Raw genomic sequence first — 14,092 nt, forward strand, 5'->3', positions numbered from 1 at the left:
GGGTATTTTTGCCCCTGGCGGGATGTGTATGAAGGTAAATTGTGGTGCCGTGGCAAAGGTTTAATTTGGCAGCCGGCAGCAAACGAAACGGTGGAGTAGTGCACGCCGTACACAGCGTACCGTTTCCGTTAATGGTTTCGTAAGAGAGCGAACGAAAGAGGCGGAATTGAGAAAATACAATTTGCAGCATCCCCACCGAGCCATGCCCAGCCGATGGGATGCCTTTATCGTGGAGCGTAAGAATGGGTGCTTCAAGGGGTGGGATTTTTTTTGTTTAGCGAACGACTGGCGTTGGATTTTAAGCGATTTAACTTCCAGCTGAGGTTTGATTCTGCCGTGAAGCGATTCCACTTACGGGGCATATCCTTTCGTTTTTTTTTTTTTTGCGGGGAGTCACACATGTAATGGTAGTATTTGATCTGTACATTCGAAAGGCTGTTTTAAATAGACACGAAATGGGAGGTTTTTAGGGTCACTCTAGTCGAGAAATTTCGATCAAGAACTTTAATTTAATAAAGAGATTTTTTTATAAATTATCTGCATACATTCCCTCTAAGTTAAGACAATGAAACAATTGCTTTAAGGGTTATTTAAAGGATGAAGCAGACAATAAGCGATAACATCGACTTTATACAGCTTTTGTATTATTCATGCATATCCAATATAAGCATATTATGATATTTTCAACTAACGCCCAACCCAATTATCTTCTCGTTGCAGGCGAAAAACCCCACAAGTGCCAGGTGTGCGGTAAAGCCTTCAGCCAAAGCTCGAACCTCATCACGCACTCGCGCAAACACACCGGCTACAAGCCGTTCCAGTGCGAGCTGTGCCACAAAGCGTTCCAGCGAAAGGTGGACCTGCGCCGCCACAAGGAAACGCAGCACACCGAGATCCGCACGATGGTCAACTAACCCAAGGCCCGGCCGGAGTTCACCGTGACGGCGGTTCCCCCAACAGCGGGTCTGCCAACGCCACGCGACGGCCACGAACCTGCGAGTGTGCTTCCCGTGCCGGGTGAGTCTTCCTGCGGTGGCCACTCGCTGCATTCCTTATCACCGGGATCGACCGTTTCGTCGACGGTGGCCACCGGGGACGCTGGCGAGTTCATCGTGATCGACTGATCGGGGGAAAAGCTCGAGGACTCCGGCGCAGCCAGCTGCCCAAAGCAAAGTCTCTCTGTCTGTGTGATTGTGCTAAATGTAAAGAAAAAGAAAACCCAAAAAACCCACAATATCGATGTTAAACCAAACTGTGTATATCTGTCAGTACAGGTGGTGGGAAAAATTACGCACTGAGATCACGTGATCGAGTCGAATATCGATCGCGTGCAGGAGAATGTGGCTAACTCCGCTGGTCCCAAAAACGGCGTAAATTCCACCGCAACCAGCGTGTGTTTTGGTTCCTTCACGGCAGGATGTACCTAAACTTGGCCCCCAGAAAAGACCCCCGGAAAAACCACCAAAACCGGCATTACGTTTTCCACCCTTGTGGCCAGGGGTTAAGCTAGCTAGGAAGTAATTGTGAAAGTCATTTGCACACAAACACCACCCAACGTGGGAGGGAGAGTTTACCGTTAAGTAGCGTTAATTTTTCCCACCCCCTTAGCGTGGAGGTCACCTGCCGGTGTTCCTTTTTGTTTCTTCACGGTGTACATAAATATATAAATATCGCGGCGTATCGGTGCCGCAGCGGGCAAGAGATCCCTTTCGTTGTCGTTTCGTTCCGTGTACACGGTAGCACTAATGGACCTAGGAACTAAGAAGAGGGGGCAAACAAAAAAACACGGAAGATCAGACACAAATTTGTGCAACCGAGTCGAGTCGCGTCTCTAAAGATCTGAAGGTGTAGGTGTGTAGGTGGTAAGGTGGTGTCCCTTTTCGCGAAAGTCCTTCGGACTCGTCGCAGGACAACACGCAAAACGTATTCGAAAGCTGTACTGTAAATCAAACTGTGTCGGTGTGTTTGTTTTATCGAACATTGGGACGAAGAAAAGCGCCTAATATGGGCGCAGTATCAGTGGCAAACACACACACACACAAATTCACACACACAACAATAGGATAACAACAGTAACAGTAACAGTAATAACAACAACAACAAAAAAAAAACAAACAATAAACATCAATGTGCAATTTTCATAAACGCGACCCGTGTGGACCGAGTTTTCCTGCGCCACCCTGCAACGGACAGGCCGTTCCGGGGTGTATTATTTATGAATCCGAAATTTACGGCCAACGGTAGGTATTTATGATAATTTGTTTAATTTACGCACACACACCCCTTGGTGCACGTGGTCCGTGGCCGTCCGTCGGCTGCACCCAGCGGTGGCGAGTTCGTCCTTGCAAAATTTTACACCCAAAAGCCCGCATGTCCGGCGTGTTCGGGGGTTGGGAAAGGGGAACGGTGTGGATGTCCAGAGTCCGATTCCATAAATTTGTGGTATTTATTGAAACGCAAGAGCGCTAACCGGCGCAGCCTTTGTGGCTTCTTCGGTCTCGTCCTTATTGGGGTAGTAAATACCCTGGACACACACGCGCACTCACAAGACTGGAGCATTGTCGAGTGTCGCATGCGGTCGTTCGTTTGCCGGACGTCCTTTAAGGACGCCTTTGCCGGTTGTGTTCCAGCACCCGGACGTGCACGTGGTGGGTCACGGCGCAAAAGGCAACGTGTAATATGTAAAGTAATTAAATGATGACCATAATAATGCGACCAAAGCCATTCGAAAACTTCCACCCCGATGGGCATGCGGTTTGCAATTCGTCTAGGGTTTTGCACTTCCAGGGCTGGCTTGCATCTTCCCGGGCGTGTGCTGTGGTTGTGCAGATTCAAGGAATTGGCAATCAGACAACTCGCACACCCGGACTCGAATGAAAGCCAGGGTGACGTGTGCACCGACGTGTGGCGAAGGACGTCAGCTGGTCAATCTGCTGCATCTCGGGTTGACCGCACACGCATCGGTGATACATTTCACACGGGAGCGGTTGCTGACGGTGCGTTAGGGTGGGTTTTTCCGATGCCGCTGGGGGTGGGAGGAATTAATGATTTGTCGGTGGCGGTAATTGATGCACGTCGGAGCCGGATTTCCCGGAGCCCGGGAAATGTGATAGCAATTATCCTTTTGGGTGTGCGGGAACCGGGAGATCAATCGATAATCCGTAGTTTTATCCTGCTATAAATTATGGAGCAAGCTTTGTTTGGTGCGAGTGGCTTTGAGATATGGCAGAGCGGTGGAAATATCACATTTTGCTTTCGATTAATGCTTGCATTCCATTTCTGATGCAGTTATAGCGTATTCGAGGATATTGCATTTTAAAACCGGTATTAAAGTTTTTGAAAGGCAGCAAAATATACGAACTTATTTTTATTCAATCTAATGGACGCAGAGAGGCTATTCTCATTTGAAAAATCATTTCCCCGATAAACGATATCTAATCTCTCTTTATTATATATCACATCATGTACAACTCAACATTATAATTTGATTAATTTTATCACCTGCAAAAAGTGTGTGGTTTTATTTGTTTAAATTGAGTGTTTTTTTATGATTATTGATCATACATAGTATATTTTTTATCCTCTTTTCTGATTTGGATATCAAAACCCAAGTTATTGTGATAGGTTTAAGATAACTGAAGAGTAGCTTTGAATAAACATTATCACGTAGAAAATTAGTGGCAATTTTTTTCAGGTAGATAGATTTAAAACTTGTTACCCATCCCAAACCAAAAAAACAACACATTGTAATCCTTTGTTACGATTGCAGGCTGCGCTTTCACCCGTTGAGGCACATTCAATTAGACTCGTGGAAATTAAGCGTTAATGTCACATTAAGCTCGGCTGTCGCATGAATTATAAATTATTGTGTCACCCTTTTTGCCGCGACAACGGCCAACCCCCTCATGGAATGGCTTTTCATTTCGCTTCGATTCCGGTTATCGAAAATCAACAGCTCAACCTGCCATCCTTGGGGGTGGTAGAGTGGTGAACGAAAATCCCCACCCATCACCGGATATGTAACCGCTTCCGGTGTCTTCCGGTGTATCGAATTTGCCATCAAGCGTCGGTGTCCTTGTCGCTCTTTCTCTCTCTATGTCTCTGGCACTGATGGCATAATTTGTATTCATTCCACCCGGTACGTAAAGTGATACTACCGAACCGAGAACCCCGCAACATCATTCTCATCATTGCTTCTCCATCATCAGCGGGCCCCATCATTCATCAACCCATCACGGTCGTGTGCCCGTGTGGCCGCAGCGATCGTTTTCCATCGCCCGAAGTGTCGGGGAAAAACTTTGTCTCCTTTCCGTCGCTCGTATCGCTTGACGTGGGGCTCATAACGCGGTGCGAGAGCTGCCCACCCCCACACCGTAATGGATAAGTTAAAAATGTTATTATTTTAATGGATTGGATGATGATTTAATTTTATTAAATTTGCTCGAAGTTAATTGATTCCGATGGAAACGGTGAACTGTGAAGGGGAATGTTTGATTTATTGGACGTTGGCCCAAGCGTGGGCGTTGGTGTGAAGGGAAAGTTTGAATGCACGCGATGGATGTGCCAGTGGGGGATCGGTAATGTGACACTGATTCGCAGCTTATTTTTTATGAAAACTGGCGTTTGTTTGGTTTTTATTGCGCACGAGGAACTCGATCGTTGCAAATGTGTGTACCCAGAGTGGTACACTACGGTAATCAGAATCGATCGGGTTTCATTCGATTGCAAAAGGTCTGTTTGGAACATGTTTGGAAGTGCGGGTTTTCTAACAGTTTTTTTTCTTTTAAGTACTTTCACAAGACGTGTCGTGGGGATTTTAAAACGACTTTAGAGACATTAACGTCTTATTAGCTGTATTATACCCCGCTGAATGGAATTTAAAAAAAAACTCCTACTGCTTATAACCCTTACGAACATTATTGTCATTGATTATACTAGACAAAAATGGTTTACTACTCAACTGTGCAAAATGTGATAATGATCAATGTTTTGTGTTTTTTTTTCATATAGATCACCTCACCGCTCACACTTCCTATCAGCCGTTGAGGCAACTGTCAGAGAAAAACTCGTGCTTTTGCTGCGATGTAAAGAAGAAGCTAAAATTGAAAAATACTTTACATTGAGCGTGCATTTATATGAAATTATTCGCCAACTTGGCAGCCCTTAAAATGCCACCCAAACACCAACAACCGGGCGCCCGCGTCGCTACTCCAAGCATGCCATGGAATGGGGTTGGAGAGAATTTGCGTGAAAAATAATTGCGACTCAAGTTCGGCCTACTACGATGGTTGAGCGGGGGCGCGCGTTGTAAACTGTGGCCTGCTGAAATATGTTCCAATACAACTACTCCTTCACTCTGTCGGCAAACTCGGAAACCGAGCATTGGCTCGCAGCAGTATGGAGGTATTTTTGCTGCCGCTAGAGTGCGATCGTAATTAATTCACTCGGTTCCATAAGAATGCGTCAGAGAGAAGTTGCACAGGGAAAACCCGTAGACAAAAAAAAACAAACAAAACCAACATAAAAGCACACGATGCTGTAACTGAGACCTCCCCCCACCCCCGTGTGGGTGGAACGAACCCCCAAAGCGACCGGGTACGAACCGTTTTTCGATGAGCAGCGTTGTAATTTATTCGCAGTAATAAAGCAAAATGTAAAGCAAAACATTATGCCGAGCAAAAGATGAAAAACGGCTAAACAATCTACTGGACCGGTTGGTTGGTTGTTACGGTGAAGCTGCAGCAGGTTTGGGAAGTTTTTTGTGCCCTTCGAGAGCCACGAATCGCCAGCTATGCATACAAATCCATCCCGTTAACTGCAGAGATAATTGAAACTAATTTCGAAAAACTACCCAAAAACACACACACACCCACACAATGGTACATACCGAAGGTGCGCAACATCGCGCATAAATTCCTTCATCGTCACTTGGTTCCACCCCCCCACTGGTGGGGGTGGGAGCAATGTTAAACCGAGTGTCCCACCCATCCACACCGGGGAGCAATGGCGTATAGCTCCAACAGGCCCCGGGGTTTCATTCGCAATCCACAGATCTCGGTGCGGTAAGATCAGCCCATCAAGCCGGGGCGTAATAAATTATCATTTAAATCACTTTGAAATTTATCTTATAACGCTTACCGAGGCACCCGCACACGAACGCGCCTGAAACAGTGTGAAAAACTAAATCCTCGGTTGTCGGGTCGGGTAATAACACCACTCGGTAAGGCCTCTCGCTCGATGGTGGCGCCGGAATGCAGCGTGTTCATATTCGAGCTCCCGTTCGGGTTTGGAAAATGTACTAATTTTCGGAAGCACGAAAATCCAACCCTGCCCCCAAAGTCCTGCTGCTTCGGCCCAATACGAAGGAAATGCCGCAGCAAAACCCATCGGCTGTAAAAAGATTGAGAAAAAGCAAGATCGGGTAGCTTTTGGAACCATCGATGGGCGTGAATGGGGGCCTGTAAGCGAGACGGGTCGTACCGCGTCAGCCACACCGAGACAGTGAATCCATTTTTATGCAAATAATAAATTATACCCGAGCACAATTAATTTAATATTTAGCGTGCTGGCGAAGTATCCTTTCTTCAGGTGGCGGTTCTGGTGAGGGTGTTTTGGAAGGACCCACCCATCTCTCGGAGGTGCTAAGGACCGTAACGAACGGAACCGGAATCCCGGCCCATCCCAGTAATTTAAAGAAATCGTTCCACCTCGCCAAACAAAAGGATTGCTACCATGATAAATATCGCTCGCGTTAGGATGGTGTTTGGGGGTGGGCGTGGGCAAGTTTGCTCCTTGGGAGTTTGGGGATTATTGTCGAGCATGATTCGGTGAAACCGTGCTGCATCAGGTTGGTCAGTGCGGATAATTGTTGCTGTACTGGTGAAATCGTTTACAGAGCCTCGCGTTGAACAGAGACAATGACGCTTATCGGTTAAGCTCGCTTGGGAAAGGATACAGTGTGAAGGAAATTTTCTTTTGGCGTTAAACAATTGCCTGATGGAAAGTGCCGTTCGGGTGGTATTAGCAATCGTTTGGTGTTATTTATTAGGCTGTAAGCTACATTCACGAAAAGTATCAACGATGATTAATCCTCTTTTCTTAGGCTATAGTATAATATTAATAAAAAAACTGATAACTTTTTTAAATTAAGTATAACTCAAAAGCGAAAGTATATTTTACCTTTTTGCTTGAAATACTGAAACTAGCATTAAAACAAGAGTATATAATAAAGCTATAAGATGACTAAATTTCCAAAGCTATAAACAACAAAATAACTTAAAAAGCATGTCATTTGATTGTTGTTAAGAACAAATGAATACCCGAATAAGGCTGATTTCAAATCCTGTGAAATCCTTAACACCGTCTAAATATATCTTACTCTGTAACCTGTAAACTATTCGATACTACAAAGAATTCTTCGTACATTGAAATAACTATTATTGATACCGTCTCTGTTGCTTGGTTAAACAACTACAAATTTTAAATTTAAATTTAGTGGGGTTAAGCAATCAAATCTGCTGCATTGTTTCACTGGAATGATGACTGCAAAAGCGGATTTTCTTCACGGTACATTCTGATAAATGGTACCTTTTTCAAAAAAGTGCACCATGTCGTTCTCTGTGATCTATCGCCACGAACGGAACGCGATGCCACCGAACTGAATCATCTTCGAGTCACTTCGCACCGCAAAGGTACGCGGTTCCAAAAATTATACGCTCAAGATGATGTTACACAGTTTGCTCTAGCGAAACGCCACCCCGACCCAGGCTCAGTAGCGTGCGCTCTATTGGCGTATTAAAACTTGCGCCAGCTTATTATTGCAGCCCCGTTAGCAATTTTTACCGTCAAAGAAACCGGCAGATTTGAAGGAGGTAAACCTGGAAGGCACATCGTTATAATTCGCATCCGGTTTCGCCCCGGTGTTTACCATTTTGCCGCATTGAAAAAGCCTCCCGTGCGTTGCCGTTCGCGATCGCGTTTGCCAATCGCGTTTTTCAACTCTCGCGGTACTCACGCGCCCCGCCAGTACTCGACAAATTTCGAGCCGCCGTTCGGGGTGTCTGTTTTTTGTGTGGTACAGCTCACCCACCTCTTTCGCGGTTGGAAAACAGGGCGAGTCCTTTGTGAGCCAATTTCACAGCCGGCAGCAAAGTTTCGCCCTCGGAGCTCGAAGTTCTCGCGGTGTGCTTCATCTTCCTTCAATTATACCCCTTTTTCGGTGTGCCTCGTGCTCCAGCCCCAAGGGTTGGTCGGTGTACATCAAGCAAGACTTTTCTGCTCAAGTAATAATAATGTAAATTTGTAGAAAATGAAGACGTTTTCAACGCAATAATAAACTTACGGTACACTCCCGCCGGTACCGGGGCACCTCGAGTGGCAATACTTTTCGCATTTCCTACTTTTCTCAAGCGCAAACGACGCCCTGCGAGGTTTGTGGCCGGACACCGTAGGCAAAGTTTGGATCACCCCGATGGGCGAAGGGTGGTTTCGGGGTTCGGCCAGCGTTCCGGGAGTAATCACATCTTGCAGCCCCAACAACCGTGCAATCGAAACGTCTTCGAGCGCGCCCGGGAGAAGCCGGGCTCCGTTTTAAGGAAAGGAAAAGCAAAAGTTTCGTCCCATAAAAAGCCACAAGCGCAGTGTTCGGGGGAGGCCACAAGCGCAACCGTCTTCTTTGGAACCGTCGCAAGAGCCGGCCTCAAAAATTGCCCACGCTGTGAGGACGACGAAACCAAAGCAGCTGTACCAGGAAAAAAAAACGGGCCTTGCGTTTGCGTGGACAAATTTCGAAACGCACCGCGATATTAGCGCTATTGTAGCTGTCGCGTTTTTTTATTCTTTGGGTGGAAAAACTTCTGCTTTTCCACGGGAGGTTTCAGTTCCGTCGGTTTTATGGTGGCGTGTTTTGCGTGGCACCTAACGACACTTGGGTCGCGCGCGTAGAACACGCTGAGGGAAATGTTACGACAGTGAAGTAAAAATCTTGCTTTTCGTCGTAGATGCAATTACAGTGACAGTGATAATAAGCATGGTGCGGTGTTTGGCGTTGTTGGGTCAAACGGTGTTAACACCGTGCATTTTATTTCCCGGTTTGCGGGTGCGACCATATTGCACATGGGAATTTTGAGGACTGTGGAGAAGGAAGCACCATTTTTTGGTTGCTGGTAAATGTGCTGTTTACGCAAAACCACGCGCTTTATGTTCAAACTCATAATGCGTGTTGTAAAACATTCACTTACTTATTCGTAAATAATTGTGCATTCAATCTTCAATACTGCGGGTGAGAGGATTAAAGAACTGATAAGGATGTTTTTGCTCGAAAAACGTGGATGAGTTTTTTTAATTAGCTTTAAAACCCCCATTCAAACATACACAAGCTGAATGTAATTCCATTTGAAACTATTGATGTTAACTCTAACGAATTTTTATAAAAACTAACTTCCTGAAAAGAAAAAATAACTTTCAGTCAAGTTTTATTCATTTGATTTTTTTGTAATTGAATATGATATGATAGTTGAAGGATTATTTATTTACTTCCCCATCTTACAAATAGCATCAGTTATCGTAAACGAAACCAGCACTATTTACGATAAGTGATGATCAGAATCAGCCACATCGGCATTTATTTGTGAAACAACATCATCACCTTCCAGTGTAACATATATGATAGGATCCAGCTTACCTAAGCTTCATCATGTGCGGTTGAGAAACCGTAAAGGTTCTTGCTTAATTTTTAATTCCATCGCTCTAGATCTCGAATCTATCCGGGATGAACGCTCCATGTAGCGCTTGGGTTACAATTTGCGGATTGGCCGTTTTTCCCTATTCAATTTTATGATATTGAAATATTACGACGCACACGCTAAACTCGGGCGAGTGAAATCTCCTGAGAAGCATCATGTCCTTCACGGGAAAGTCTATAAATATGTAAACACACACACACACACACACACGCCTATCGTAAGTCTCCCGGTGACGGACAGTTGGCATGTCACCCACGCGGATCCCTATCGACCTCGCCCAGCCCCAGTCCTTCGCAACAATATTCATATTCTAAAAAGAAACCCAATGACATTACGACAAATATCTGCAGCGGGCACGCAGAAGCGAGTGAAAAATAAATTTGACTCCACCGCTCGGGTCGTAAAAAAAAAAATATGCGAATATCAATCTCCTGAACGTGTGTTCAATCAAGCATCAAAACCAATCAAATTTACCTTAGCCCGTCAGGTCGGGTTTTCCACCCACCGCTTCTTTGCGGCGTTTTTTTTTCTTTTCTTCTCACCAGCATCGGTGTAAACAGCGCCCTCTTCGGCGCTGCGGGACGCTCGATTTGGATTCGAATTATGATCCTCGGAATCCTTTACCCAGTCCCGTCCAGTCGCCGTCGCCGTCGTCGTCGTCGTCATCATCAATCGTTTGACACGATTTCAATTTATCGCATATATGCGCCCCTCTTCGGCCGCCATGATGGTTGCATAATTCATCTCCTTCACCGAATCGCAGGCGGCGGCGACCGCGTCTCCAAGGGATACCGCGTTTCGGCCGAGAAGCACAAAGAAGCCATCCTTTTACGAGGCCATCTTCACTCCCGAGAGCCCTCCAGGGCGGCCCCCGGCGTGCTCATCGCGCTAAGTTGCCAAAACAAGCATACGAACAAATCGAACCGCCTGGGCGCCGGCCACGTCACGGGCAGTGTGTGTGTGTGTGTGTGTGTGTGTGTGTGTGTGTGGGTAAAGGAAAAACTGTCCCCTGCCAATCATTGGAGTGTAGTATTCCCAGCAGTGCCGCCAGTGCCGGTGCGCCAGCACTCGGAACCCTTTTTTTCTCGCATTTCCAGTGGATCTCGCGTATCCCTTCTTGTGGTGGTGGTGGTGGTGGGGGGGGAGAGAAGGGGGCTTTTCTTATAGAGCGCGGTTTTATTTTCTCGTGATCGTGCACGGAAAGCTCGAGAGCGTGGAGAAGGAACTGTTGGATCCATAAACATATTGCCATCCTCGAAATCAAGCAATCAACCAGTGTAGTAGCGGCGCTTTCCCCCGGTTTGGTCGGTCAATCGGTTTCCGCTCGTATCGGCGATGCGGTTAACCCAGTGGAATTATGAATATTAAATGGAAAAACCCCCCCATTCGCCTGCTGCTGCTGCTGCTCGATTTTTCACCGTTCAACCGTTTGACACACGGGCGAAACAAATGGCACACAAGGTAAGGCAAGTTTCGTTTGGGAGCGATATAAAGAGCGACCGCTCGTTCGTGTAGTCCTTCGAATGGCAGGACACGTTTCGGTTGGTAGGACTTCCAAAGGCATGGGCAGTGGGTGGTAAGGATTCGTCGTGATGTGGGGCTCTCTTGGCACACACCTTGGCAGTTTATTGGGTTTGCAGGTTCACCTCGGCAGGGTCCCATTTCGCGAATGATGCCCTCAGACGTTGTGTCCCCGGTCCCGCTCGGGAATTTCATCCCGTAAACGGTTGGTATCAGTTTTATTTTCTAGCGGGCGTTTTTTTTTTTTTCGTCAAGGAGATAAATTTTCCTTCAAAGCAAATTGATAGGAACGAGATGAGCCGAAATCAACAGCAGTGCTCGTACGATAAATGCGCCAAAATGTGGCACATTTCCTGTTTGAGGAGGTTTCATTTTTTTTTTGCCTCACGATAGATGCTTAGCATTGACTTCAAAGACTTGTACTATTAAGAGCATACAAATTATTTTACGTACTCTTTTGTAAAAAACTAACCAAAATTATTAATCGTATATACCATTAGAGTGACGACAAATGGAAAAGGATGCGACAAATGGAAAAGGACTCTTAGGCAATGAATTCCTTCTTATCAAATGTACACAAAAAATACAGCAAACATTATACAAAATATAGAAGATTCTCAAACCTCATTTACTATTGCTTTTAACTCAACTAAATGCAGAAAATACAAACACGAAACTCATAGTATAAGTCGATACTCATATATACTGATATATAGTCGATATCAACCAGTAATATTTCAATTATAAAAACATACCATAGATTATAACATTCATTTAATAGCAGAGATCATTACCTATATGCTTGGTACAAAGTTGCATAGAATTTAATACAGATATGAGAAAATATTATTATCAAACGATTATATGGGTATGTGGAGAGATGATGTGCATGTTCGAAGATTTTATACACAAATCAACAAAGCTGTAAGCTTCTCAGCTAGATATTGAGGGTAGTTATATTATGTTACACCAATTAAGTAACAGCGTAAGGAGACAATATAAGCTGTCCTTTTCAACTATAAGTCATCTGCAAATTTAACATTCGTTTCTCAATTTGGCCCACATGAAAAACATATAATATCCTTGCACAGTGCATATAGGAAATGCGATACAATGCGCTTGTTACAGGATAAATAAAAACTCTGGTTAAAAACAGGCCGATTTAATTGCCTCCTTTTGTACAGCAAATGTGACTTTTGATTGTTTTACGTGATCCTGTCGAGCTTCTGCTTCTCACACTCTCTCTCACTCTCTCTCTCTCACATACTGCTCACTTTGCACTCATTTTCCATCACCATCGCCGCGTCACCATGATTACCAAACAAACGACTACTTGATGGCAAAAAAGTGTGCATTTCATAACGCGTGGAACATATACACCACACCGATATGTGAACCTTGCGGAACCGGAACACAACGCAAGCTTTCGGTGCAAATTGAAAATCGTGCCTTGGGAAAACGACCTCCGAATTCCCAGCTGGCGCCCAACCGACCGGCCGACCGATCCTGTGTGTGGGTGTTCCAGAATCGAGTGGACTTTTCCAAACCGAACGGCCCGACAAAATGGTGGCCACCTCGTGTGCGTGGGAGAGTGCGTAAAATAAAACGAAAGCACAAGGGGGGGGGGGGGGGTCAAAAACAAAAAAACAAAGATGAATAACAAAAACAAACACAAATGATCCGATTGGATCCGGGGTGTGAGGGGGATCGGGGGTGGTTGCGGGCCGTTTGCAAAATGATTCCGATTGCGATATCGCTGCGGTACCATATTCCGGGACACTTCTGGATCGCGGAACTGGCGTTCGATTCGGTCGTCCGTCCGTTCCGGTGCGGGCTGGCAGAAGGGCCCCACTACCATTGCATACGGCCAGGACCGCACCAACAACGAAAAACAATCGCACGGTACCGCTGTACGGAATAAATTGCTTTATAGATATTGCGATGGCCGTCGTGCGCTTTTCCACCACCGCCAACCGAACCAATAGGGACCAATTGCCCGAACTGGATCGGTTGGCAATTTTCCACCTGCCGGTTACGCGGAGGGAGGGAGTTTTGGGGGGGGGGGGAGGAAGTACCCTAAAAAAACGCCGCCCTCAATATGCGATGCGACGGGGATAAACTTTGTGATGGTGATGGTGAAAAAATCAACAACGGTTTTTGCAATCGTTTAGCGAAATGGAAAGCTTGAGAACAATTGCGTATGGTTTTGCGTTGCGTATCAAAGCGGCACCGCCATGTGTCACGTGGTGGGAGAGGGGGGGGGGAGATGTGTGGGTGGGAATCCTGCACGGCGTGGTTGTGGTTTAGCTAATCACTACCACCAGCGAGGCTGGAAACACGCGAAACCGGGGCGAGGTGCTCAAATTTGAAAGTGCACGGTGTGCATTTTTCGCGAGATTTATTTCGTTCGGTCATGATGTTTTTTTTCTCCTCAATTTTTTGCACACACCGTGGGTGGCTTGAGGGGAGGGTCGCGCGGGGAGGGTGTGTGTGTGCCCATTCAGGAAGTTAATAAATTCAAGCAAACGCGAGCTTTATTAAAAACATTCATTGATTGGCGATTGGTGGTGGGAAAAATATGTCCCTTTGGTCGGATTCATTTCGTTCTATTCGTGCCTGCTTCTTCTGTCCGATTTTTTTTCTGGCTTCGGCCTCATTCCGAGAGCTACGGACAGGTTTAGAAAAAAACCCCTCATTGCTCATGCTCCCCGTGTACGGTATCTTCCGCAAATTAGATTCACCCAAACGGAAACGCCATCCAGGCTGACGCGAGCTACCCCGTGCGAAAGAAACACCCAACTCATACGACGCCACGAGGCTCTAGCGAT

General features: G+C 45.9%; 1 protein-coding gene across 1 annotated transcript in view; it reads left to right on the forward strand.

Annotated features, from left to right (window-relative positions):
• The window catches only part of LOC128725450 (zinc finger protein sens), a 43,785-nt gene extending 42,871 nt beyond the window's left edge, over window positions 1-914 (forward strand). The window contains exon 8 of the mRNA XM_053819193.1: window positions 721-914. Coding sequence (XP_053675168.1) covers window positions 721-914 — 194 coding nt within the window. The remainder of the gene's footprint in view (window positions 1-720) is intronic.
• The last annotated feature ends 13,178 nt before the right edge of the window (window positions 915-14,092 follow it).

Source organism: Anopheles nili, chromosome 3 (assembly GCF_943737925.1).
Source record: "Anopheles nili chromosome 3, idAnoNiliSN_F5_01, whole genome shotgun sequence".
Taxonomy (NCBI): domain Eukaryota; kingdom Metazoa; phylum Arthropoda; class Insecta; order Diptera; family Culicidae; genus Anopheles; species Anopheles nili.